At 51.6% G+C, this 27,401-nt stretch overlaps 2 protein-coding genes across 2 annotated transcripts; both read right to left on the bottom strand.

Moving 5' to 3' along the window:
• Positions 1–14,769: 14,769 nt before the first annotated feature.
• On the bottom strand, positions 14,770–17,746 carry LOC125686768 (PHD finger protein 7-like). The gene is made up of 11 exons (XM_048931189.1): positions 17,695–17,746; positions 17,408–17,499; positions 17,219–17,320; positions 16,836–16,960; positions 16,495–16,657; positions 16,276–16,382; positions 15,952–16,065; positions 15,695–15,813; positions 15,460–15,527; positions 15,276–15,298; positions 14,770–15,169 (listed from the first exon to the last, which is right to left on the bottom strand). The coding sequence occupies exons 1-11, from the start codon at positions 17,744–17,746 to the stop codon at positions 14,770–14,772; spliced, it is 1,365 nt and encodes a 454-aa protein (XP_048787146.1).
• A 5,540-nt stretch (positions 17,747–23,286) lies between these two features.
• Positions 23,287–26,269, bottom strand: LOC125686769 (PHD finger protein 7-like). Its single transcript, XM_048931190.1, has 11 exons — positions 26,218–26,269; positions 25,931–26,022; positions 25,742–25,843; positions 25,359–25,483; positions 25,018–25,180; positions 24,793–24,899; positions 24,469–24,582; positions 24,212–24,330; positions 23,977–24,044; positions 23,793–23,815; positions 23,287–23,686 (listed from the first exon to the last, which is right to left on the bottom strand). The coding sequence occupies exons 1-11, from the start codon at positions 26,267–26,269 to the stop codon at positions 23,287–23,289; spliced, it is 1,365 nt and encodes a 454-aa protein (XP_048787147.1).
• Positions 26,270–27,401: the final 1,132 nt, after the last annotated feature.

Raw genomic sequence — 27,401 nt, forward strand, 5'->3', positions numbered from 1 at the left:
TCCAGAATGGAATAGCTGCTACACTCCCAAGAACATGGACTATTGAAGCCAACAGGTGAAAACTGAAGCAGTTCCCTAAAGAAGGCCTTTCTGACTGTTGTGCCTAATTTTCATAGCTTCCTAGCATGCTGAAAGGCAATTAGCTACCATTGTGTATGTCCTGAAACCTGCATTGACCTCCTGATCATCGAAGGCACTTAGCTCCTATTTAACAGCTGAGTGTCACAGCTGTGGTCACTTGTCAGAGCTTCTGATCAGAGTTGTGGGTGAAGTGGAGTCTGTTGCAAAGTGAATGACAATCCTGAGCTCCTACAGAAGGGGCAGACCTGGCAAGTATTACGGTCTGAGCGTAGTCCTAAAATGCAAGTTACAAATACTTCTGTACTGGCAACAGTGACTAATAACAGGAATTTGAAACTGTGGATGTAGCAACACTGGGTGTTGAACACCCTTACTTTCACGCATAAGGATGGAAAAGGATTTGTACCCTTCTGAAGGCACAATCTGCATCATTGCATGCAGAAAGAAAAAAAAAAATAAAGCAAAGGCTTGGATAAGTACAGAGCTTTGAGGTGATAGAGGGTAGGAAGGAGCTTTCAACCACAGGTAGCTAAGCTGGAGCTGGTGATAGGATCCACATTTCTGTTGAGACAACCAAGGCTCCATTACCAAGATTGCTCAGTCTTCTTGAGGACAAGCTGTGGCATCTCTGACTTCCTCAGGGAGACCTGGCTCAAATACTAAAAGCTAAACTGCACTCAGACACGTATCCCTGTCACATCCACACGCCCATAGCTGCAAAGGCCTGCTCTGTATGTGTCGTGGACTAAGCAGCTGTGCTCTTCCCTGCAAGCCCGCAAGGAGCTTTCCTTTGTTGGTTGGCACCTTCCCCATGTTTCCTGGGGTTGAAAGGGGATTTGATTTACACTGAGATTCAAACTAAGCATATTGACATCAAAGGAACGGAAATCAGGCCCCAGTAAGTGGTTTATAAATGCAGCCTAAGTGTTTTGAATCAAAATAGTTATTTCAGTAAAGTTGGTGGGGTACTTGTGTCATCCTTATCATTGTTAGTTTCTGTCTCAAAAACACTGTGAAGTCACTGACACTGAAACCACTCTGGGGATCCTTAGAAAAAAAAGCATTTATTCCTGAGTGAAGTCATTTTTTTCTGCAGGTTTTCCAATTCTTTTTTAGCAGCAGAGGATAGTAACTTAACACAGTGAGAAATGTGCAGATTATGTTGTGCTGTACAACATCATGGAAAGGATTCTCACCTCATGCACAATTTTCTCATCTCAGACGGAGAAGGCAAGGCTGCTCTGCAGCCTTTGCAAACAGCCTGGAGACTGTTTCAGGCCATTGAACAAAGAGCTTATCCAGAGGCATCCACTGAGGACCAGATGTCTGACTCATAAAGTACTTAGCTGAAATGACAAAGATATATTGGTTTGGTGGATGTTTCTTTTAGCAAATGTGCTCATATCTTTAAGATGGCAATGACTAAATTTCCTTTCAAATCTGGAAGAACAGTATCTTTTTGTAGTGCAGGCGCATCTACTGGCTGCATTGGATAGCACAAGATAAACAAAATGTTAGGAGAAAGAAACAAGAAAAATCCAGTGGCTTTTGGAATAAGTCTTTTGTGTTGCTGAGCATCTGAAACTTCTTGGAACACATATGTATAAACATCATACACAAAAAAAAGAAATAAGGTTTGAGTAAATATTTTGTACTGCAGTTTGCTCCAACAGAATAGTTATTTGAAAGCCACTCTTCATTTATAAAACCCTTTTGACTGTAAAAGTCAAAACGGTTTGACTTTTACAAATAGATCTTAGATATCTGATCAGCTGAGCTACAACGGGATGCCAGCACTGCTGTCAGATCAGAACTCATGCATTAGAGTGTACGAGGGAAGTCCTGCGCCTTAGACCAATCTTGTCCTCTATCTGAATCTATCTGAAATGATTGTGTAATTTAGTGATGCTACCCTGTCAATAAGGCCAACAAAAAATATAAAAATCCTCAAGGAAAATTTTATGTTTGTATAAATTCAGGTAAAGATTGAAGTCCAAAGCTATGGGAATTCTTGTTTCCAACTGAAATCTCAATGAGGTGGGCCTCGAGGTTTTATTCGATGGAGAGAAGCCTAAATTAAGCCTTCATGGTCAAGTGTGAACCAGACTGACTGACAACCTCAAGGGAAGATGTCTGCTGAACAGTGCTCAATAGAGTGCCACACAGAAACTTGGGTTTCTGTTTCATGTGAAACCAATGTCTCCATTTTCCACTCTTACCCAGAACTGAGACAGGTTTTCCACATGAAAAAATAAAAGGAGAAGCCTCCTCCATTGATGGATGTTATTGATATCCCTAGCAGAAAGATAGGATCTACTCTTCCCAATATTAATTAATGACAATGGGGAAGTTTTATTTCACTGCATTGAAGGAACTTATGCAGAAGCAACAGGGAATCCTTAGTTCTGATCCAGAATTAAATTTCCTGTGCATTAATTTTTGAAGTACTGTAAGCTTGGTAATATCTCCTTTTCAGCTTGAGCTTATCTTTTCAAAATACAAAACTCAAACAGAGCTAATTTCTTGAGTTTGATTTACAAAAGAAATCTCCAAACAGAAAAGAAAGAAAACAAACCTTTGATCAACCATCACTGAAAATCTTCCTTCTATCAATGTGACTATTAAGAACTGATTTTCTTCAACAGGCATAGGCAGTACCACAACCTTTTTACTGTTACTGAATACAGTGAGTAAACTGTAACTCACACATGAAGTAAACTGAACTGAATAAATATATGGCAAATTACTCTTCACAATGAGGAGTCTGTCTAAGCAAAAGCTTCTGTTATTTTCCAGACAATATAGAGAACTTTCTAGCACTGATATTAGAAAAAACATATTGCTCAGCCCAAATCCAAACATGAGCATGCTAAGTGTGGTAAATGAAAGTAAACCATGGGTGCTTTCCTTTCATTAGACTTTCTCCCTGACCTCTGGATGACAAGGGCATAGGAAAAGGAAGTAATTTTTCTTCTGTCCTGGGGGAAAGAACATTTGAAAGAGATTTCCTGTGACTGGACTACATCACCTCCCAGTGCCTGCTCTGAAAATCTGGAAGACCACCTTTTCAACATCCAACACAAAAGCATACTTTGATTTTCCCCTTGCAGTAACTTATGGCAGAATCACAAACGCTTTAGGTGAATATGCATGTTGACAATTTGAGAAGACAATGCCTTTTCTACCTCAATTTATATCACTTTATGTTGTCACATGCACCACAAAAATAATATCTCTTGTGTGTTTGCAATCCTTTTGAGCTGTGGCCTGTTTAGTTGTGTCAAGGCCATACGTCAGAACTTTGTTCTCAGAGCTACGGATTCGTAGGGGCAGTTGGCTATGGCCACCAACCCAGAAATCTGTGATGGATCTCAGGACTTCTCTCTGTGGTGTTGTGGTATTCACATATGGGCTACTTCATTGTCCAGATTTCTGACCAAGGAAGTCTTTCTGATATGTGGCAGAGCTTTCCTTTTGTTCCAGCTGGATGAACAGGCTATCTCAGACTCTTATCTTTGTCTTTTCACTTTGTGCAAGTACTGTACAGAAACACCCACAAAGAGTATCATGGTTTACAAAAATGCTTTATATGGGTCATATCAACATTATCATGTTTATGAGGGGTCCCAGTCACACAAGAAGAAAGACACTGATCAAGAGGGAATCTGCAAATAGGAATAGCACTGACTAGAACACTGAGCAAATTATATTTGGCACTGTTGCTTGAATGTGTCCTAAGAGTACATTTGCATTTTGGATTCCACATTGTCATAATTTTCCAGAGTTACTTTTAGAAGTTAGGAAGGTATGTAGAAATGGGAAATTCAGAGTAGAGCATCTCCTTGTGCTGAGAGGTGGCATCATACTGGATCTACATTTTGTGTTTCAGAAAATTACTAATGTTACAGTGTAATGACCAAGCACTCAAGTGGGATTTGGGCATCAAGAAATCAATGATCACCTATGGTGTGGATATTCAGAGCAAGTTTCCAAATGAAGCTGAGGGAAATGAGGCATCAGTTACAGGGCTACTTAGAGATGTTCTAATTTGAGTGGTCCATAAAGTAAGTCTAGGGTTATGATTAGGCTTTGAGAAGATAACTGAGGTAGTAAGAGTATTTCAACTAGTAGAAAGTCAGCTTTTTGTCTTCGATGTTTATACTGAAGTTATGAACAAGAAAGAGACACTAAAATTTAAAGCAAAAATGTGATTTAAAATTGCCAGATTATCTTGCATTGAGTCTGGTAGCTGTTGTATCTTGTTCCATAACCTCTTTTAAATCTGAGTTTCATGGGTGTTGCTTTTTTTGATTGAAATCAGTATTACATATTGGCTCAGGTAAATAACTGGGCAGAAGAATAAAATTTAAAGTAGGTCACAAAATATTCTGAAGGATTGTATTACTATTATTTTCAAGATGTTTTAAGATGAGGCTCATAGGTATCAATAGGCTGGTGTTCAGATTTTCAGTGTTGCTGGTGTTAGAATTATCTTCACAGTACGTGAAGGCAGAAACCAGGAAGGATATTCAGTTCTGCTTTAATGTCACTCAGCTTGAGTTTTAGTTTCTAAAAATCCTCAGCACTGGATGATATTGAGGTTTGGTTTTCACAGATACGCTTGGGCTGTGATTAAGGTTGGCATTCAGCTGAAAACTGAAAAATAGGAAAAAAACCAAACAACTGAAAAAAGCCCAGCAGCCTAAGTTAGGACACTGTGTGGCTTTCTGTATGTTTTTAGATCTAAGGTTTGTGGGATGGGTGAGGCTTGAGCTAAGGCTGTGTCTTAGACTGTTGGTAATACTTTCTTAGGAAAAGGGAAGGGAGAACATGAATGGCAACAAAAGCCAAAATTGGAAATGCAAAGAGGTGTGGTTGAGCTCGTAGCTAGTATTCCTTCCTGACCTAATGGCATTGCTTATTACATTCTCCTACTCTGAAGCCTAACCCTGAATTCTCACCAACCCCCTTCTAGCCTCTCCCCAGCTCAACTTGTGTTGTTTGTGGAGTGAACAGAATGTGAGTTATAGTGAAAGTCTGCAACTTCACAAGAGTTGTTGTGAGGTTGGTGTCCTGCTAACCTGCAGCCTGAAGTGTGCCTTGAGATGGACCTCTAGATCTGCACTGGTGACACTAGCTATTCCTATATCTTTTCCAGTTTGCCAGTTTTTCCAGCCCAAAATCTAACTCTAGTTTCAGTAAGTTCCATGACTCCAGTGTCCAACAGAAACCTGGAAGGGAAAACTGGAACCAGTTAATCTCTTAAGCTGGCCATATGTTTGGAATATGCTCTTCACTACTGCACACCTCCAGTCAGCCTTTTGCTGCTAAGTCCAGAGTCTTAGCTGTAGCTGAGTTCCATTTTACAAGCAATTAGTCACAGGGTAAGTTGGCATTTATAATGAACTTACTTATAAGCAAAGATCATACGTCTCTTGTGGCCCTGACTGAAGTTCTTCCTAACCTCAAGCTATCCCTGTCCTGCTGTGCCTGAAGATTGTCAGGAAGCCATAGGATGGTCTTGCACTCAGGTCTCTTGCACATACGTGGCATGTGTATTTTCTGATTCTCTAAAATACTTCTTCCAGTCACTATATCACCTTAATCATAAATTAGATGCTAAAAGAGCCTCTTGATATACAACACTTCATGGGCTGAAAGCAGCAAGGGGATCAATTTCTGTACTTTTCCTTAATTCAGACTAATGATGCCTACTGCATTTCTAACCCCAGCTGAACATTTTGTTTTGATTTCTGATTGTGGCTGTGAGTTCTCTATTCCAGCATTAACTTAAAGATTTGTAAAATGACCAAAAGACAAGTGCTGAAGCAGTTTTTAAATAATTTCAATGATCTTTACATGTGATACTCATTGGATTTAGGATTTTTGTTTTTCATAGCAGTAAACTAACCTATAACTCTCATACAGCTAGATACAGCTCTATTCTTAAGGCAGCTGGAAAATATAACAGGGAGCCATGTGGACATTAGTCCTCAAGTTCTCATCATAGACTAATGAACACATTGTCAGAGCTTTTTAATAAGCTGAACAATGTTCTGAACTCTAGACTTGACTTCGTGGCAACTTCATGTTAAGATCTCAGATGTTTTGAAGAAGCTCAGAAAAGCACCCAGCTGAACCTGGTGGACCATGTCAGAAAACTTCTTAAAACCAAATACAAATTCTGAATCCAAGATTTGTCAAATTAGCATCAAATCTAAAAGTGAACTAGTAGCAGTTAGTCACAAACTTTCCGCATCCAGACACTAGTCCCTGTCTGGATCTCACAACATTAGGGAAATAAAAAGGTTAAAGTATTGCAAGTGCTGCTGTTGGAAATAGTCCTGGGTTAGTGTAAGTGTATCACTGTGGCATAGAAATTAATGGAGAAAGAAGAAGCCTAGTCTAAGGCTTTGTTATTCCTTTCCCAGTCTCATGATATCTATAGACTCTAAGCTGAAAAGTTAATACACACATCTGTTTTAGAAACGTCTGAACATTTTTTATATGGTGAATGCAGGTAACATAATGTGGGTATTTCTAACATGGAGGACATATTTCTGAGCATGTTTCTACTTGAAAGCTGAGAATCTGAAACAGTTAAAAATGCTTCGAAGTCTAATTGTGTGCAATATCATCAGTCAGTATTTTCTCCAACCCTTATCAAATTAGAGTTTCTCATATGCTAAGACCTAATTCTAGCATGAGTGTTATGCCTCCATCAGCCCCAAGCATCAAAAATCTTTAAAAAAAGAACAGAAAATAAAACAGAGTTTACATCATGACATCTCCAAAGTCTCAGCCAGCTGTGCTGGAAATACCAGTCAACATGCACAAAAGATCCAGGGCCAATGTGCCTTGCTGTAGTCAAACAGCCACCATTCCTATTAGCACAAGGGCTTAAATGTCACCCTTTTCCACAGCTGTTGATGTGTCCAGCAAGAGCACAGACTGAAAGATGGGGAAAATGGATGTCAGGCTACTGTGGTCATTCTGAATTACAAGTCATTTCTGTGATGACAGTCAAAGTTGTTGGACAGTCTGGAAGCAACAAGTCTGTATCAGAAAATAGCAGAGTAGAAAAAGAGTAATTTCAAAGGCATTATGAGATAAGACTTCTGGAAGAGAGCCTGTACTGGGCTTACACAGGTCCAGCAGAAAGCTGGGGCAGCTTCTGGATATAGCTGTCTTTGGCAGAAAAATGAAAGATCCACCAAGGAGCTCCATCTAGAGGATGACACACTTCATTCAGTGCACACGCTCTTTGGTGTCATCTAACTGTATCCTGGCAAAAAAAAAATGACAGAGTCTTTGGTGTTGAAGATTAAAAATGTCACGTGGCATCAGCAGCTAAGAGGTTAACTAAATTTATATGAAAGTATCTTACCTTACTCTTTTTCTGTGTGACACAAAGAGGATTGTACTAAGGGACAACTTTGGTAAAGATATGGCAGAGTAGTTTTGGGATATCTGTAACACTGCATTTCTGTATTCACATTTCTGCTTCAGTTTGGCCTTGGCTGTCCCTGAAAAGAGCTCCATCCAAGAGGAGTGTAGGGAAAGGAATTCAACTCAATGAGACAACTTAGGATATTCCATGATTCTGTGATTCCATGACTCTGTGTAGCCTCTGTGGGCTTGTATGTTGGAAGAAAGCAGAACAAGCAAGTCTGGGACCTGCAGGATGAGTGAGGCCTTCCCCAAGTGTAGAGAGACTGTTTTTTCTGTAAGGAACGACACAAGATGGGGAACCTCAGCAGCAGCTCAGCCTTGCTGTGCATTTCCACAAAAGCTTCAGGTGAAGGGAAGAAACCAGCCCTGATAACAGGGTGTCATTCAACCCTTGCTTCCACCCCACCCAACACCACCAGTAGAGCCCTCACCAGACCAGTGTTGCTTACCCTCCGGCTGGGGAGTTGCACACTGTAGTGAGCAGGGTCTCTGCATCTCTGTAACAAACCACATTCCTGCCTGGATTACTCATACTCTGATGGCTGCTGGTTTTCTTCATGTGCACTCATTTGCAAGCCCTTAAACAAGAGACACAAAGCTATCCGTAAAATTAGGTCACGTGTATTGCTTTGTGAAGCCATTGAGTTTGCCAAAAGCCAGATTTTTCTACTCCCACCCCCTCCCCTCACTGAAACCTGTGCTGCCATGCAATAATGATCACATTCATATACAAATACAAATAGGATAGAAATGTGTCCTATGACATCTTTTTTCTTTGGGATATGGAAGAGCTACCCTTCAGACTGACATTTAATTCTCAGCACAGGCAGATGTCTCTTACCGCATTTAACTCACTCCTCTTTCAGCTCAGTTGTATGTGAAGAGGCAACTCCGTTTTAGACAGAATATTGTTTTTGTCTTTCAGCATCTCTTTCTTTCATCTTCTGGACTGAACATGAACTGAATGCCAGGATCAGAGAGCAGATAAGAACTGACTCAAAACAGATGATAAACAGGCCAGCTGCTGAAGTTCATTCAGGACCTCAGAGCCAGGACATTCAGCACTTCTGCCATCGCATGAACTGAGCATCATTCCTGTGCTTGGGACTGTGGCAGCCCTTGGGGAAAATCCTTCTGGTTCAGGGGGGAAAAGAAAGGCTGTTCCCTGAGGCAGACTAATCTGAAAAGAAAGCTGGGTAAATACAAGCTTGCATAAAGGATATAGGAGGAAGTTTTTCGCATGGAGGATGGTGAGGCACTGGAACAGGTTGCCCAAGGAGGTTGTGGATGCATCATCCCTGGAGGCATTCAAGGCCAGGCTGGATGTGGCTCTGGGCAGCCTGGTCTGCTGGTTGGCAACCCTGCACATAGCAGGTTGAAACAAGATGAGCATTGTGGTCCTTTTCAACCCAGGCAATTCTGTGATTCTATGATCCTATGAAAGGATGTTGTGGGAATATTTCTGTTAAAAAGCAAAGGTCTACAGCACCATGATCCCCTGATAATGAGAGAAACCTAGCCAATTTGGCCAAAAGCATTGCTACAGAAGTCGGGAAATGGAAGGAAAGAAGTGGAGTGAGCAAAAGGGCAGACATGAGCCACCTGCAGGATTTTCCCCACTGGAGTGGAAGAGCAACCTCAAAGCAGCAGCAGCCTCATCGTACTTCAGCGTTGATATTGTTTTCAGTAGAATTGGCATGTCAGTCAGATGCTTGTGGAACACAAAACTTCTTTACACTCCACTTTGTGTTGCTGTTATCAGGCACAAGGAGGATCAGACCAGATGAGTGGATGGAGCAGGAGGCCAGGAAATAAGACAAGGGGAGGTTTTTGTGTGTAAACATGACAGAAAAACTCTGATTCTACTTTGCTCTGAACTACCATGTACAACTTCTGTGCTGAGAGTGATTAACATCACAAAATCATTTTTAAGAGCGGCAGGACAGAGCTTCCCAGTTGGTTGTGCTGAACTTAAGATGTGCTCTTCAGGCAGTGCAGTGAAGCCTCTCTTGCTTTCTGCTTGGCGAGTGTTTGTTCTGGAGTGTCTGTTCTGCAGCACAACCGGAAAAGGAATATGAGCTATAAAGCAAGCAGCTCCATGAGTGATTTATTCTTCCTTTCTGTGGCACAGCTTCCTACTTTCAGGGACTACTGAATGAGTATGCTGACAAGGTCTCCATTGTTCATGTATTCTGGGAACTCACAGCAGAGTTTTTCACGTGAACCTGGGCCAGAGCACAACCACAAGAGAATTCATTTTAAATCTAAAAAGATTTTTGTATAATTCCAAAGAGAGATTCAGCTTCCTGAAGACTGAAGCTTCAGCTTGGATCCCAGTCGTACAGGTGAAAACCCTCACTGCAACTCTCCAGTAACCAGATGAAGTTCAGCACCATCAGCTCAGTGTCACTCCTGGAGGATGAGCATGGGCTAGTACTCTTCCCAGCAAGGCATAGCAGTGATTGAACAGGCACTGCATCCCAAGAAATAATCTGCTCTGAGTACAGTTTTAATAACATTAATGTTTTTTGCCTACTTTTATCAAGTAGATTTATTTCACAGAATCACAGAATTCTGATGGCCAGGGTTGGAAGGGATCTCAAGGATCATGAATCTCCAGCTCCCTGCCAATGCAGGGCCACCAACCTCCCCACTTAATACTAGACTAGGCTGCCCAAGGCCCCATCCAATCTGGCCTTGAACACCTCTAGGGATGGGACATCCACAGCCTCTCCGGACAGCCTGTTCAGCACCTCACCACTCTGTAAAGAGCTTCCCCCTACATCTAACCTTAATATTCCCTCTCTCAACTTGAAAACACTTCCACTTGTCCTGCCTACAGATGTCCTTTCCAACAGATATCCATATGCTTGAGGTCTATCACCAGGATGAGAGCCTGTGAGCAGGATGCCTCCCACAGCTGAAGCAAGAAGGTCCTCATCAACAGTCTCCCTTGATCAGGTGGCCTGCAGTATACCCCTATCACCAGCTGGCTGTTACTAGTCCTATCCCTAATTCCAACCTTCAGGCTCTCAACCGGTTCCTGACTATTTCTCAGAGGGAACTCCTCACAGGCTATCCACTTTCTGACATACAATGCAATTCCCCCACCCTTCCTACCTTGCCTATCCCTGCTAACAAGTTAATACCTCTCAGTGATGTTATTCCAGTTATGGGAGTCATTCCACTATGTTTCTGTGATAGAAACAAGGTCATAACTTTCCAAGTGCACCACAGTCTCCAACTCGTCCTACTTATTTCCCAGGTTGCATGCATTGGTATAAAGGCACTTCAGCAGAGCTTTCTGTCTTAGTGCCATTCTAGAGGATCTAGTATCCCATAGAACAGCAGTATCCCCTGCCCTACTCCATCACTTTGTACTCCACCCTTTGTCTATCGAATTTGGTATAAGCTCTCAAACTACCTGCTCAACCTCAGTGGTCTTCTTTTTGTCCCCTTTTCTTCCTTTTGTCCCCTTCATACCTAGTTTAAAGACCTTCCAATGAGTCCCACCAGTTCGTCAGCTAGGATCCTCTTACTCCTAGGAGACAGACTACTTCCATCTGTGGCCATCATTCCAGGTGCCAGATATATTGCCTCATGGTAAAAAAAAAAATATATATATCTGTGTTTGCATCAACCTCTAAGCCATTTATTTATGAGATGGGTTTTTTGGATCCTCTCAGTATCCTCCCCCACCACTGAAGGTATAGAAAAAAAAAAACAACTGCACGCCTGTTCCATTAACTACCCACCCCAGTCTTCTGAAGTCTATTTTGATAGTCCTCAGGCTTTTCTCAGTGACTTCATCACTGCTGGCCTGAACTGCCAGTAAGGGGTAATAATCAGAAGGGCGAATCAGTCCAGGATGTTTACTAGAAATGTCCTTGATCCTTGCTCCAGGGAGTCAGCATACCTCCCTACAGGTAGGGTCAGGCTGACATATAGGGCCTTCCGTTCCTCTCAGAAGGAAGCCACCTATGACAACCACCCTTCTGTCCTTCCAGGTGGAGGCAGTCTTGAGGCGCGGAGTCGACCGCTTCACCCAAGGCAACCTCATGGTGGACCTCCCTCCACACCCCCACTCACCTCTCCCTTGAATTCCAGCTTCAAACCTATTTCACAGAGGCACCTGGGGAACCAAGGATGGTCAGGATAGGGGATGCCCACATTTACACTCCTCCTCCTCTCTCAAATTGCAGGGCAGGAGGTCCACCACTGTCTGGTAAATATCACCCTGGTGCCTTTCTGGGAGAGAGTTATACCACTTATGCCACTGCCCCACAGCCCCCAGTTCTTCACCATTATTTCTAGGGGGAGGAGAGGACGGGGGGCTCACTACAGCAGGAATGCTGCCTGCCTGCCCGTTCCCCTCTGTCACCTGTTTGTATGGCAGCAGGGGGTGACATGCTCCATGTGGAGCCTCAGCTGGTTGCCAAGATCTCGGGGCTGATAGGGACTGGCCCCACCAATCAGTCTCCCTCTCACATTCCTTAAAGCTCTTCAGCCTCTCCACCTTCTCCTTCAGGTCAGTCACAAGTAAGTCATTTGGCTGGTCACATCTTACACAAATGCTGTCTCCCTCACCTAGCACTGCAAAAGCCAGGCTCTGGCACTCAGCACGGCTAGAGACCTGCACACTAGCATGTTGTTTCAGGACCTGAGTCTGTCTTCGCATTTTTCTTAGCAGCAGCCTTCCTTCCATGTGTGCAAGGGACCTTCATCTGGGTCTCTACATTATTCCTGGCAGTAACTCACATCAGCCACTCTCCTGAGAGCTGCTGGGCTGCCCTGTTATCTGGGTGTTCCCTGGATGAGGGAACCAACAAAACCCCCCTGGCCAGGACAGCTCAGAAGGAGCAAACCTCGGCAATCTTCTACAGTGTAAAAACAGTACTGCAAATTTCCTGTCTGACTACATAATCCCTACTCTGCCTCCATTATTGGCTATGTTGTCTGGACATACTGAATTTCAGACACTGCAGCCCTGCTTCCTAAGGTGAAGCTGAAATTACACCGGGAATGAACTTGAGCTTGCATTTTCAGTAATATTTCTAACATTTCCAAATTGTCCGGACAGCTGGGACTGCAGGGATCATAGTAGAAATCTCATTTTCTCACTGATAATTATTTCTTAGCTTTCCTTTTCCAGGCAAGAGTTTGGAGGGGAAAGCCTCTGGCAGAGCTAGCCTGCCTCACTCTGTCTGTCCCTGTAAGACTGTGGGGGAAGGACCAGGCAGCTAAACAATACTCCTGCATGCCTGGAATATCACTGCTATTGCTCTAATTTGTCAGGAATATAGATCCTCTGCCTCTGACATGGACGAGTGCGATCCTGGGAGAATTGCACACTCCTTGCATTTTGTCCTTACTTCCTGTTATGCAAAACTTTTTGGGGCTTTGGTATCCTCACTATTCTTTGCTAAAGATGCTTAAAGATTTCTGCTGTTGGATCAACCATCCCACAGCTATTCTTTCTCCCAGGAGATGTTTTTCCTTATCTCACAGATCTATGGCAAGGGTCATCCTCCCCTGCCTCCAAATATTAGACAACAGTAACTTGTTTTCTAAGAATGGAGGAGCCCAGTTGAAATGCTTGTGTGTTTCCTATAAATTTGATAATGAGATTAGCTGCTAAAGATGAAAACACATATGGCCTTAGACATCATTGTGGAATATTTCATGGATGTTAAGCTGCTGACCCCAGTGTGTATATATTCAAGGCACTACATATGGGCCATGACCTTTCTTGGCAGTGGTTATGCAGGTTATCTTACAGTTCCTGTGTTGCTTACTAAAAGGCTGGATATATAATTAAAGTAAAATCGTGATTCTTGGAGAATAAAGTAATCTCATGGACACGGAACCTTGGGAAGGCAGATGACCTTTCTTACCATCTTATATCTCTTTTATTTGTTTATTTAGTTTTATTTGTAGAAGTCTCACGGCTTAATGCTGTTGCATCTTGATGTAACAGCAGATATGCTTCTCATGTCAAGGGGAACAATATCAAACCTTCTATTAGGAGAAGTGTTTTCAAGTAGAAAATATTTTTCACAGAATAACAAAGTTTTGTGGTTAGTGAGATAAGCCTTTTAAAAAACTCGGGCTTTGAGCCAAGAATTATAGAATAATTAAAATGGACTTGATTGCTTCACTTATCATTTTAGTTATTTATGAATCTAATAAGTATTTAGTTCTTCCATTTAGGGTGAGTTTGCATGGTCAGATGTGTCTGAAATGTGCACATTTTACTGTAGGTTTTGGCATCACAGAAAAATGCAGTGAAATTTCTATTTACAGGAACAGAAGCAAAATCAGACAACGGTGTCTCAGTATTATGTGATTTGCTTTATACAGGATCTGAAAGATATAACTGTGTTACTACTGTGTGTCTGGACTGCACACGGGGAATGGTGGCTCAAAACAATGTCATTTGTCTTCAAAAGCTGATAGTGGATAGCCACATTAGGAATGATATAGTCTTTTCAGGAGAAGATTGAAGAAAATTATTTTCTTTGAAGTCTGTCTTTTCGTTCCCAACCAATGATTTTGAGAACAGTTCTAAGCCTTAGGGTCTTCTTCCAAAACTATCCCAGAAAAAAGATTGACCATAAGCATCATCTGATGGCATGTGTCTTACATTGCATAAATTCTTGAGCACTGGAGGAAGGACCCCATGGTAAATCTGTGGTCTTGGAGACTGCCAGTAGGTAAACTGGTCTCCAAAGTGAGGAGGGACGGTACTTCTGTGCCATCCTGCGCAAGCTCCCACACCTGCCGCTGCAGTATGCTGTGGGTGCTGCGCACATACTGCCTGTGGGCCTGTGGGCATGCTGTCCCCCTTCAGGGACACAGGTAGATCTGAAGATAACGCCACGACAACCAACTGGGAAGGTGCTGGGGAGAAGACGACCCTGTGGTCTCAGCTCCTAACACTGCCTACCGCAGGACAAACAGAGACGAGTGACGCCAACATGTGGGGAGGGGGTTGAGGGTGTATTTTTTGGGAAAGATGGAATCACAACCGTCACGTGGGGATGGACACGGCTGCTGGAAGCCGACTTTGGGACTGGTTGTGGGGATGTCTTCTGCGATGCTGGACCCGGGAGCGGCTTTGTGCCCGGGCTGGTCCACCGAAGGATGAAGGTGGAACGTGTGGACTCTCTTCAAGGTTGATCTTCTGTGCCGCTTGGGACCACAGCCCACGTCACGTGGGGATGGGACACGGCTGCATCAGCGCCGTCTTTGGGACTGGCTGTGGGGCCGTCTTCTCGGGTGGTTTGCCCGGGAGCGGCTTCGTGCCCGGGCTGGTCCCCGCTGCCTGGACCGGCTCCCACGGCCTCGTCGGGACCGGCTGCGGGAAGTGGAAGCGCGACGCCCCACTGGGGATCGGCTTCGAGTGGGGGCCCGCCCTCGTTGCCTGGACTGTCTTGTGCGTGCAGGCGGAGGGGAAGGCCTCGAGGACGTCGGTGGTGCTGGTGTGGCCGAGGTGCAGGTGCCGCCCTGAGTACCTTGGGCTGTGGTACGGCTCCCACCAGGTTGTCTTCGGGGCCGACTCTGGGAGCCCGAGGCCCGGCCTCGCAATGGGGAGCGGCTTCTTGTGCGGCCGGTCTCCCGCTGCCTGGGACGATTTCTGGCTGCATCTGCCAGGGAGGTTCTGGAGGACCGTGGGGTCCTCCGTCTTCTGGGGCTCTCGGAGGAGGTCTCAGTGCCTGCAGCTGGTGCCCGTCTTCCTGCACCGCGTCTTCCTTGGCGCTGCTGACTTGCGTCCCGCTCCTCAGAGAGATGTGAGCGGGTGGCGGTCTGCTCAGCCTCCGGCACTCTGGGCTGGACGCTGAGCTCAGGCAGCTGGGAGTTGCAGGATGGGCCGGGAGCTGCCTGCGTAGCAGGGCCAGAGCTGATGTTTTCAGGTCCTGCAAAGACGGGGGAAGGCGCCGGTACCTGCTGGCTGGAAGTGCTGGGGCTGGCAAGCTCGGCGCTGGAGCGGGAGGCTGTAAGGAGAGACAGGAAGCTCAGCAGGGTGCACATGCAGCCCCAGGGCAGGACAGGCTGCCATCCCTCATGGGGCAGAGAGAGACTGTGGCGAGGCCACCCTGAGCACCCGTTGCCAGGCCTCGCCTGGCCCCAGTCCCGCGGCACGTGGCTCTTTGCCTCTTACCGGTGCTCCTGCCAGCGCAGGTGTCGCACTCCCAGCCATTTCTGCCCATGGCCCAGAAGGTGCAGCACCAGTGCGTGCCTTCTGAGCCGCAGGAGCTGCAGATGAACAGCTGCCAGAGCCTGCGGAAGCAAACGGGTTGTGGCTGTGAGGACAAAGCGAGCCAGGGCACGGAGCAGCCGGCATGGCTCCGGTGCTCAGTCCTTGCTCCAAGGCTGAGATCCCACGCAGAGCCCCAGAGGACTGCGGAGGTCACTCACCCCCTCTCCTGTGCACCCTCCCTGCCTCCTAGGTAGATGCACGGGTTGGCGTCGCAGCGCCTGTGGCTTTCTCGCAGCGGCTGGTATGCTGCGTCGTCCCACCAAGATGGTCGTCTGCCGGAGAAGAGAGGGAATCTGGTGAGTCTCGGGTGCCCCAGGCACAAGGCAGATTCAGGGCATCCCTGCTCATCCTCATTCCCTGCCTCTCCAGGAAGCTGAGACCAGTGCTCGCAGGATGGCCTGCCAGGGCCAGGGGCAGTTCCTGGGCAGGCACAGCAACACCTGTGCCTGAGTGTCTGCGGAGCCGCGCACAAGGACACCAACCTGATTGGGATTTGGATGCCCAGGGTGGTCATCTGGGAGCGGAATCTTCTTTTTCCTCCGCAGACAGGGCAGAAGAATCGCATGGTGGCGGCGTGCAGGGCATGTTTCTGTAGGAGAAGCACAAGCGTGAGAGCGTGAGCGTGAGCGTGAGCGTGAGCGGGGGGGGCTGGCTGCCGCAGAGCACCAGCCGTGCCCACGGGGCGAGGGGAGGACTCCTACCCTGATGCAGCCCCGGTGGAACCAGGCCTGCTTGCACACCGGGCACACCATGGTGTGGTAGGACGTGCTGTCCCCCACGGGCTCCAGGCAGATGACGCAGATGGTGTTCTGCGCCGGAGCTGCCTCCGCTGCCTGCCGAGGGCGATGCTCCCAGCAGAAGGACCTGGGCGGGAGGACAGAAGGGGTGGGCATGGTGAGAAGTGCTGTGAGGAGGGCAGAGGACCAGGAAAGAGCGCCAGGCCTGGGCTCTGGCTCTGGCAGGATGCTGGAGGTGTCGCTGCGGGTTCCTCCCTGGAGCAACAGCGAGGGACGGCAGCTTGGCTGCTGCTGGCAGCCCTTACCTGTGCGGCCCAACGTGCTGCGTGACGCATTGCCCGTCCTCGGCGCAGGGCAGGTGGAAGCTGCGCTCGCAGCCTGTCTCCGCGCAGCTGATGGCAGCTCCCCTCTGGCCACAGACAAAGCAGTTCTGGAAAGAGCAGAGCAGCCCCCGTTAGCGGTGGGCTCGGAGCCTCGGCGGCCGGCGCCACTTCTCCGGGCAGGGCGCAGGGTGTGGGCACCGCTGCCTCACACTCTGCACAGCTGCCTGGCAGACGAGGCTCGTCTGCTGTGGTGGGACTTTGTCCCGGAGCCGGTTGGAAGGGCCGCGGTGGCTTTCTTTGGGTCCAGGCAAAGCCGGTGCGAGCCTCTGCCCGCACCAAGCTCCCCGTTCCGTTCAGCTCCTCACCTTCTGGCCTGCCAGCTGGAGCGTGCGCTGGATGGCGCTAATGGGGAAGCCAAAAATTTGCCCCGCTGGGCATCTCCACTCCAGAAGCCCGTTGGCAAAGACCTGCAGGAGAGAAAGGAGCGGGATCTCGTGAGGCCCGAAAGGAGGGGAGCATCCCTGGCAGGAGCCCTGGCCCGTGAGGGAACTCACCAAGCAGAATTCGTGGGCACAGAGCCCACCGCTGGCAAATGCCTGCCCGCAGATGTCCGGGTTCACCTGTGCGCGGCCGCACAGCACGCACACTGCAGAGGAAGGAGAGAGCAGCCTGGTGAGCACCTGGCAGGGCCGGGTGTTCCTGGGGGCCGTCCGTCCCCAGGGCCTGCTCCGAGCCTGCTGTGCTGCTGCTGAGGGGCAGGGCTGGAGGGGGTGGAGGGGAAGGGGGCATCGCAGGCCCAGCAGCTGCAGCGGGCAGCCACAGCCCGAGCCGGGGCTCTCACCTGGCTCCCCGGAGTCGGGGGTCTCCTCCTTCTTCTCCGCCATGTTCGGCATCGACAGTGAGAATCACAAGAATCACAAGGTCGGAAACGACCTATAAGATCATCCACAGTGAGAAGCAAGAGAGTCAAGGAAGTCCGTCCTCTCTCCACGCCTCACCAGGCTGAAGTGAGCAGGGCCCCGGCCGGCAGCCTTTGCTCTGCTCCCGGCCCCGCGGGTCACAATGGCCACCACTGTGACATCACGGTCACCACCTCACCACCAGGCTGAGGGCGCGGCAGGGCGGCGGCTCCTGTGGGCAGCGCAGGGTGAGGGGCCCGGTGCTGCCAGCAGCAGGGGGCAAGGACGGCCTCCCTCAGGCCTTCTGCACCTCGCCATTGCTGGGACGTCGCAGCACAGAGTCTAATAAAGGGCTGCGGGTCAACTGCACAAACGGCATTTCTCGCGTGTGTGTGTGCTGTGTGCTGGCCGACTTTGCACGGCCTGCTGGTGACGGGACAAGGTGTTGACCTGAGAAAAGAGGAGGTCTGGTGACCCGCGAGAGGGAATTCCTCACTCGCAGGGCGGTGAGGCCCTGGCGCAGCTGCGCAGAGAAGCTGTGGGTGCAGGCGCTCCAGGCCTTGTTGGACAGGGCCCTCTTCTAAGCTGACCTGCTGGGTGGCAGAGGTCCCACGGCAGGCACCTGGGGCTGGGTGGGCTGTACGATCCTCTCGTGTCCAAGCCTTCACACATCAAAGCTTCAGGCCTCATACAGTTCCCAGAGGCAAAGTGGCACGGGCCGGGCACAGTTCCCTTCCAGCCTGCGTATGAAATGAGTCAGGAAAACTTCTGAGGTGCGCTTGCTTTGGCCTGCTGGCAATGGTCACCGTGCCAGAGACAGGAGAGGAGCTGTGCCTTGCCCAGGGCTGCAGTCCTGGAGTCCCACTGGAGCATCCCTGCTCACGCAGCCTGACCATGCAAGTCAGCTTCTGCATGAAAGTCAGGCCAACGCTGATGGGAGAGCCGCCACGCCTAGATGGTGGAGATGTGGATCTCCGCCCTCTGTGCAGATGCTCAAGGTCTCACTGCTGGATAGGGCTCCAGGCAGCCCGATCTAGTGGGTGGCAACCAACACACTGCAGGAGTCTGGAACTTGATGGACTTCAGTGTCCCTTCCAAGCCAAGCCATCCCAGGATCCTGCGATTCAAAACGCCTGTCAGACCCAGCATTACTAAGGCAGCTACCCAGCCAGTCTTGACACCCCCCCACAAGGCTACCACGGTAGCAGACAGGCATGATCTTTCTGTAGTAAATCCAAGTTTACTACTCCGGATAACCCTTCTTTTTCCCCACCTGCTTTGAGACGATATCCAGAGTGAGTTGCTCCAACACTTTCCCAGCAATGGATGTGAGCCTGATTGGCCTATCGTTTCCTGAGTCCTCCCTCCTGACCTTTTTGAAGATTGGAATGACGGTGGCTATCCTCCAGCCTTCAGGCATCTCTCCTATTCTCCGTGAGGCTTCACAGATCACGGAATCACACAGAATTGCAGAATCACAGGGTTGGGAGGGGACCTCAAGGATCATGAATCTCCAACCCCCCCTGCCACATGCAGGGCCAACAAGCTCCACATTTAATACTAGACCATGCTGCCCAGGGCCCCATCCAATCTGGCCTTGAACGCCTCCAGGGACGGGGCATCCACGGCCTCTCTGGGCAGCCTGTTCCAGTACCTCACCACTCTCTCTGTAAAGAATTTCCCCCTGACATCCAACTTAAAACCATTTCCCCTTGTCCTGCAGTTATCGACCCTTTCCAAGAGTTGATTCCCCTTCTCTTTGTAGGCTCCCTTTAGGTACTGGAAGGCTGCAACGAGGTCACCCCGCAGCCTTCTTGTCTCCAGGCTGAACAAGCCCAGCTCCCTCAGCCTGTCTTCACAGTGGACGTGCTCCAGTCCCCTGACCATCTTCGTGGCCCTCCTCTGGACCCTGTCCAACAGCTCCCTGTCTTTCTTGTACTGGGGGCTTGTAAGATATTATTCTGTTAAGGTCTGTGTCTCAAAGCTTGCTGGGGACACAGATGGACTTGTTCAAGTCCCGGCAAGTCCTGGGCAAAGGTTGTGAGATCCTTTGCCTGGGGGACGCAGATGGACAAGGCCAGGGGCAATGAGAGCGAGATGAGCTGCAGCTAAATAGCTGTGAAGTGCTCCTTTGTGTGGACTTATCTCAGGATGATGGCCATCTCAGGGGGTACTCCATGACTCTTGCTCAAGGCCCATCCTTGTCACCTAGGCAGGAGAACAAGGAGGATAAAAGAGGAACTGAAAACCATGAGGATAGGTTTCTGGCAGCACATTCCTCATGAAGCAGAACAGAGGTTTCTGGCAGCACATTCCTCATGAAGAAGAGGGATTCCTGACGATCAGATTCCTCGTGAGGTGACTCCTTCATGCTGTCGAACTCTCCTGTGCCTGCTGCCGGAGCGCTGCTGCTGCTTCAAGGACTGGCTCCGCGACTTCCCCGTCTACCTGCTTGCTGCCCAAGGCCGGCCACGCTGCTGCTTCTCACCCCCCCCCCCCCCGCTGTGTCTGCCTGGGACCTTCACACGCCGTGCAACAGGACGCTGCTGGATCCTGCTGGTGACCATCCCTGCTTTACGCAACTCTTGCTTCTTTCCCATCTTTTCTATCACCCTCCTTCCCTTCCCCGTCTCCCTGATTAGGTTTTGTAATGAACTGGTCGGAACAACATAGGAACCGTTGTTTCTTAATCTCACGCCGGGTATACAGATATTAAAAGAACCTCGTCTCCCTCCTATAAACTGGAGCGAGACAGGGCTCCACACTTGGACGCAGTATTCCGGATGGGGCCTCCCAAGGGCAGAGCAGAGGGGGACAATCACCTCCCTGTCCCTGCTGGCCACCCCTCTTCTGATGGAGCCCAGGATACCATTTGCCTCCCAAGCCGCAAGGGTACATTGCTGCTCATGCTAAGTTTTTCGTCTATCAAGACCCCCAGGTCCTTCTCCACAGGGCTGCTCTCAAGGACCTCTCCTTCCCATCTGTATGGATGCCTGGGATTCCTCCGGCCCAAGTGCAGAACTATGCACTTTGAGATAGACAGCTGGGCCGTAAATGCACACTGCTGGTTCACGTCCAGCTTCTTGTCTACCAGGACCCTCAAGTTCTTCTCCGCAGGGCTGCTCTCAAGAAGATCCTGCCCCGGTCTATAGAAATAGCTGGGATTCCCCCGGCCCAAGTGCAACACCTTGCATGTGGCCTTGTTGAACCTCATGAGGTTCACGGGGGCTCACTTCTCCAGCCCGTCCAGGCTCCTCTGGGTGGCTTCCCTTCCCTCCAGCGGATTGATGGCACTGCTCAGCTTGGTGTTGTCTGCAAACATGCTGAGGGTGCACTCGATGCCGTCGTCTGTGTCACTGATAAATTGGGGAAGAGCACCGGTTGCAAGAACGACCCCTGGGGGACCACCACCACTTGTGACCGGCTCCCACCCAGACACAGAACCGTCGATCACAGCCCTGGGGCTGCCACCGGCCAACCAGCTCTTAATCCATTGAACAGTCCACCTTTCAAAACCATACCTCTCCAATTTAGAGAGAAGGATGTGGCGAGGGACCATGTCAAAGGCTTCGCAGAAGTCTAGGAGGGTGACATCCATCACCCTTCCCCCACACACCGATTGCAGTCACTCCATCACAGAAGGCCACCAGACTGGTCAGGCACGATCTGCCCTTGGTGAAGCCAAGATGCTGGCTGTCTCGGATCACCTCTTTGTCTCCTATGTGCCTTAACGTGGTAACCAGGAGGATCTGCTCCGTGATCTTCCCAGGCACAGAGGTGAGGCTCACCGGCCTGGAGTTCCCCGGGTCATCCTTTCTCCCTTTCTTAAAAATGGGAGTAACGTTTTCTTACTTGCTCTACTCTAGCGAGCTTCATTGCATCCCCTTCCCCCTTCCTACCTACTTTCAAGCCCTCCCAATGAGCCCCGCTAGCTCCGGGGCTGGGATCCGTTTCCCTCTTAGAGATAAATGACACAGGCCTGCAGCCATTACACCGCGTGCGGAGTAAATAGCCCCACGGTCAAAAAGCCCAAAGTTCCTGTGGCTGCACCAGCCTCTCACCCATTACCTGGGTTTTCCTAGCCCACTCCTCGTCCCTCACCGGCCCAGGAAGGATAGAAGCAAATATCACTTGTGCTCCCACTCCCTCAACCAACAACCCTAAAGCCCTGAAGTCTTTTTTGATAGTTTGCAGGCTGCTCTGAGCTCCTTCATCCCTGCCTGCCTGAACTATCCGTAATGGGTAGTAATCAGAGGGATGAACCAGATCCGGGTTCTAGTTTTTCTAGCTGTGTCCTTGACCTGGGCCCCAGGGGGGCAGCCCACCTCCGTGTGAGTCGGGTCCGCTCTGCATATGGGGCCCTCAGTTCCCGTGAGGAGGGAATCACCTACAACAACCACCCTTCGGCCTGTCTTAGCAGAGGCAGCCTGCAGACGCAGAGTCGGCCGCCTCGCCCTTGGCACTGTCTTAGGCAAAGCTTCCCGTGCCTCCTCGCTCACCTCCCCTTCAATCCACAGTGCCTCTCATCTGTCACTTAGGGGCACCTGGGCAAGTAACGTTGCCAAGGAAGGGGTTCACCCACGATGCCGAGCTGGGACTGTCTTCCAGTTCTGTTCTCTCCATCTCTCAGAACCCCCGTTTCTGCCTGCTGGTGACAGGACGTGGGGTCCCTCACTTTCTGGCGGCTGTCTCCCTGGCGCCTTCCTCTCTGGCACGCCTGGGAGTTACTCCACGGTCAATCTCTTGCTCTCACTCCCTGATGCTCCGTAACCTCTCCACCTCCTCCTTGAGCTCTGCCACCATGCTGAGCACATCTTCCACCTGCTCACACAGTTCCTGCCTCCCTCGCCAGGCAGCAGCAGGCTCAGGCACTGCATGCAGCCGGAGACCTGAACAGTCACATTCTTGGGCAGGGCCTCCATCTGGCTCAGGATGGAGTCTTTGGGGGGCAAGCTCGTTGCCTGGAGGAAGGACCCCATGGTAAATCTGTGGTCTTGGAGACTGCCAGTAGGTAAACTGGTCTCCAAAGTGAGGAGGGACGGTACTTCTGTGCCATCCTGCGCAAGCTCCCACACCTGCCGCTGCAGTATGCTGTGGGTGCTGCGCACATACTGCCTGTGGGCCTGTGGGCATGCTGTCCCCCTTCAGGGACACAGGTAGATCTGAAGATAACGCCACGACAACCAACTGGGAAGGTGCTGGGGAGAAGACGACCCCGTGGTCTCAGCTCCTAACACTGCCTACCGCAGGACAAACAGAGACGAGTGACGCCAACATGTGGGGAGGGGGTTGAGGGTGTATTTTTTGGGAAAGATGGAATCACAACCGTCACGTGGGGATGGACACGGCTGCTGGAAGCCGACTTTGGGACTGGTTGTGGGGATGTCTTCTGCGATGCTGGACCCGGGAGCGGCTTTGTGCCCGGGCTGGTCCACCGAAGGATGAAGGTGGAACGTGTGGACTCTCTTCAAGGTTGATCTTGTGTGCCGCTTGGGACCACAGCCCACGTCACGTGGGGATGGGACACGGCTGCATCAGCGCCGTCTTTGGGACTGGCTGTGGGGCCGTCTTCTCGGGTGGTTTGCCCGGGAGCGGCTTCGTGCCCGGGCTGGTCCCCGCTGCCTGGACCGGCTCCCACGGCCTCGTCGGGACCGGCTGCGGGAAGTGGAAGCGCGACGCCCCACTGGGGATCGGCTTCGAGTGGGGGCCCGCCCTCGTTGCCTGGACTGTCCTCTGCGTGCAGGCGGAGGGGAAGGCCTCGAGGACCTCGGTGGTGCTGGTGTGGCCGAGGTGCAGGTGCCGCCCTGAGTACCTTGGGCTGTGGTACGGCTCCCACCAGGTTGTCTTCGGGGCCGACTCTGGGAGCCCGAGGCCCGGCCTCGCAATGGGGAGCGGCTTCTTGTGCGGCCGGTCTCCCGCTGCCTGGGACGATTTCTGGCTGCATCTGCCAGGGAGGTTCTGGAGGACCGTGGGGTCCTCCGTCTTCTGGGGCTCTCGGAGGAGGTCTCAGTGCCTGCAGCTGGTGCCCGTCTTCCTGCACCGCGTCTTCCTTGGCGCTGCTGACTTGCGTCCCGCTCCTCAGAGAGATGTGAGCGGGTGGCGGTCTGCTCAGCCTCCGGCACTCTGGGCTGGACGCTGAGCTCAGGCAGCTGGGAGTTGCAGGATGGGCCGGGAGCTGCCTGCGTAGCAGGGCCAGAGCTGATGTTTTCAGGTCCTGCAAAGACGGGGGAAGGCGCCGGTACCTGCTGGCTGGAAGTGCTGGGGCTGGCAAGCTCGGCGCTGGAGCGGGAGGCTGTAAGGAGAGATAGGAAGCTCAGCAGGGTGCACATGCAGCCCCAGGGCAGGACAGGCTGCCATCCCTCATGGGGCAGAGAGAGACTGTGGCGAGGCCACCCTGAGCACCCGTTGCCAGGCCTCGCCTGGCCCCAGTCCCGCGGCACGCGGCTCTTTGCCTCTTACCGGTGCTCCTGCCAGCGCAGGTGTCGCACTCCCAGCCATTTCTGCCCATGGCCCAGAAGGTGCAGCACCAGTGCGTGCCTTCTGAGCCGCAGGAGCTGCAGATGAACAGCTGCCAGAGCCTGCGGAAGCAAACGGGTTGTGGCTGTGAGGACAAAGCGAGCCAGGGCACGGAGCAGCCGGCATGGCTCCGGTGCTCAGTCCTTGCTCCAAGGCTGAGATCCCACGCAGAGCCCCAGAGGACTGCGGAGGTCACTCACCCCCTCTCCTGTGCACCCTCCCTGCCTCCTAGGTAGATGCACGGGTTGGCGTCGCAGCGCCTGTGGCTTTCTCGCAGCGGCTGGTATGCTGCGTCGTCCCACCAAGATGGTCGTCTGCCGGAGAAGAGAGGGAATCTGGTGAGTCTCGGGTGCCCCAGGCACAAGGCAGATTCAGGGCATCCCTGCTCATCCTCATTCCCTGCCTCTCCAGGAAGCTGAGACCAGTGCTCGCAGGATGGCCTGCCAGGGCCAGGGGCAGTTCCTGGGCAGGCACAGCAACACCTGTGCCTGAGTGTCTGCGGAGCCGCGCACAAGGACACCAACCTGATTGGGATTTGGATGCCCAGGGTGGTCATCTGGGAGCGGAATCTTCTTTTTCCTCCGCAGACAGGGCAGAAGAATCGCATGGTGGCGGCGTGCAGGGCATGTTTCTGTAGGAGAAGCACAAGCGTGAGAGCGTGAGCGTGAGCGTGAGCGTGAGCGTGAGCGGGGGGGGCTGGCTGCCGCAGAGCACCAGCCGTGCCCACGGGGCGAGGGGAGGACTCCTACCCTGATGCAGCCCCGGTGGAACCAGGCCTGCTTGCACACCGGGCACACCATGGTGTGGTAGGACGTGCTGTCCCCCACGGGCTCCAGGCAGATGACGCAGATGGTGTTCTGCGCCGGAGCTGCCTCCGCTGCCTGCCGAGGGCGATGCTCCCAGCAGAAGGACCTGGGCGGGAGGACAGAAGGGGTGGGCATGGTGAGAAGTGCTGTGAGGAGGGCAGAGGACCAGGAAAGAGCGCCAGGCCTGGGCTCTGGCTCTGGCAGGATGCTGGAGGTGTCGCTGCGGGTTCCTCCCTGGAGCAACAGCGAGGGACGGCAGCTTGGCTGCTGCTGGCAGCCCTTACCTGTGCGGCCCAACGTGCTGCGTGACGCATTGCCCGTCCTCGGCGCAGGGCAGGTGGAAGCTGCGCTCGCAGCCTGTCTCCGCGCAGCTGATGGCAGCTCCCCTCTGGCCACAGACAAAGCAGTTCTGGAAAGAGCAGAGCAGCCCCCGTTAGCGGTGGGCTCGGAGCCTCGGCGGCCGGCGCCACTTCTCCGGGCAGGGCGCAGGGTGTGGGCACCGCTGCCTCACACTCTGCACAGCTGCCTGGCAGACGAGGCTCGTCTGCTGTGGTGGGACTTTGTCCCGGAGCCGGTTGGAAGGGCCGCGGTGGCTTTCTTTGGGTCCAGGCGAAGCCGGTGCGAGCCTCTGCCCGCACCAAGATCCCCGTTCCGTTCAGCTCCTCACCTTCTGGCCTGCCAGCTGGAGCGTGCGCTGGATGGCGCTAATGGGGAAGCCAAAAATTTGCCCCGCTGGGCATCTCCACTCCAGAAGCCCGTTGGCAAAGACCTGCAGGAGAGAAAGGAGCGGGATCTCGTGAGGCCCGAAAGGAGGGGAGCATCCCTGGCAGGAGCCCTGGCCCGTGAGGGAACTCACCAAGCAGAATTCGTGGGCACAGAGCCCACCGCTGGCAAATGCCTGCCCGCAGATGTCCGGGTTCACCTGTGCGCGGCCGCACAGCACGCACACTGCAGAGGAAGGAGAGAGCAGCCTGGTGAGCACCTGGCAGGGCCGGGTGTTCCTGGGGGCCGTCCGTCCCCAGGGCCTGCTCCGAGCCTGCTGTGCTGCTGCTGAGGGGCAGGGCTGGAGGGGGTGGAGGGGAAGGGGGCATCGCAGGCCCAGCAGCTGCAGCGGGCAGCCACAGCCCGAGCCGGGGCTCTCACCTGGCTCCCCGGAGTCGGGGGTCTCCTCCTTCTTCTCCGCCATGTTCGGCATCGACAGTGAGAATCACAAGAATCACAAGGTCGGAAACGACCTATAAGATCATCCACAGTGAGAAGCAAGAGAGTCAAGGAAGTCCGTCCTCTCTCCACGCCTCACCAGGCTGAAGTGAGCAGGGCCCCGGCCGGCAGCCTTTGCTCTGCTCCCGGCCCCGCGGGTCACAATGGCCACCACTGTGACATCACGGTCACCACCTCACCACCAGGCTGAGGGCGCGGCAGGGCGGCGGCTCCTGTGGGCAGCGCAGGGTGAGGGGCCCGGTGCTGCCAGCAGCAGGGGGCAAGGACGGCCTCCCTCAGGCCTTCTGCACCTCGCCATTGCTGGGACGTCGCAGCACAGAGTCTAATAAAGGGCTGCGGGTCAACTGCACAAACGGCATTTCTCGCGTGTGTGTGTGCTGTGTGCTGGCCGACTTTGCACGGCCTGCTGGTGACGGGACAAGGTGTTGACCTGAGAAAAGAGGAGGTCTGGTGACCCGCGAGAGGGAATTCCTCACTTGCAGGGCGGTGAGGCCCTGGCGCAGCTGCGCAGAGAAGCTGTGGCTGCAGGCGCTCCAGGCCTTGTTGGACAGGGCCCTCTTCTAAGCTGACCTGCTGGGTGGCAGAGGTCCCACGGCAGGCACCTGGGGCTGGGTGGGCTGTACGATCCTTTCGTGTCCAAGCCTTCACACATCAAAGCTTCAGGCCTCATACAGTTCCCAGAGGCAAAGTGGCACGGGCCGGGCACAGTTCCCTTCCAGCCTGCGTATGAAATGAGTCAGGAAAACTTCAGAGGTGCGCTTGCTTTGGCCTGCTGGCAATGGTCACCGTGCCAGAGACAGGAGAGGAGCTGTGCCTTGCCCAGGGCTGCAGTCCTGGAGTCCCACTGGAGCATCCCTGCTCACGCAGCCTGACCATGCAAGTCAGCTTCTGCATGAAAGTCAGGCCAACGCTGATGGGAGAGCCGCCACGCCTAGATGGTGGAGATGTGGATCTCCGCCCTCTGTGCAGATGCTCAAGGTCTCACTGCTGGATAGGGCTCCAGGCAGCCCGATCTAGTGGGTGGCAACCAACACACTGCAGGAGTCTGGAACTTGATGGACTTCAGTGTCCCTTCCAAGCCAAGCCATCCCAGGATCCTGCGATTC

This window comes from Lagopus muta, chromosome Z (assembly GCF_023343835.1).
Source record: "Lagopus muta isolate bLagMut1 chromosome Z, bLagMut1 primary, whole genome shotgun sequence".
Taxonomy (NCBI): domain Eukaryota; kingdom Metazoa; phylum Chordata; class Aves; order Galliformes; family Phasianidae; genus Lagopus; species Lagopus muta.

Coding starts and splice junctions, on each gene's coding strand:
- LOC125686768 (XM_048931189.1), bottom strand. CDS start 17,746: ATGCCGAACATGGCGGAGAAGAAGGAGGAGACCCCCGACTCCGGGGAG. Junction 16,961..17,218: donor TCCAGCTGGCAGGCCAGAAG/GTGAGGAGCTGA, acceptor TGCTCTTTCCAG/AACTGCTTTGTCTGTGGCCA. Junction 16,383..16,494: donor TCCACCGGGGCTGCATCAGG/GTAGGAGTCCTC, acceptor CTTCTCCTACAG/AAACATGCCCTGCACGCCGC.
- LOC125686769 (XM_048931190.1), bottom strand. CDS start 26,269: ATGCCGAACATGGCGGAGAAGAAGGAGGAGACCCCCGACTCCGGGGAG. Junction 25,484..25,741: donor TCCAGCTGGCAGGCCAGAAG/GTGAGGAGCTGA, acceptor TGCTCTTTCCAG/AACTGCTTTGTCTGTGGCCA. Junction 23,687..23,792: donor GCAGCGCCAAGGAAGACGCG/GTGCAGGAAGAC, acceptor AGATGCAGCCAG/AAATCGTCCCAGGCAGCGGG.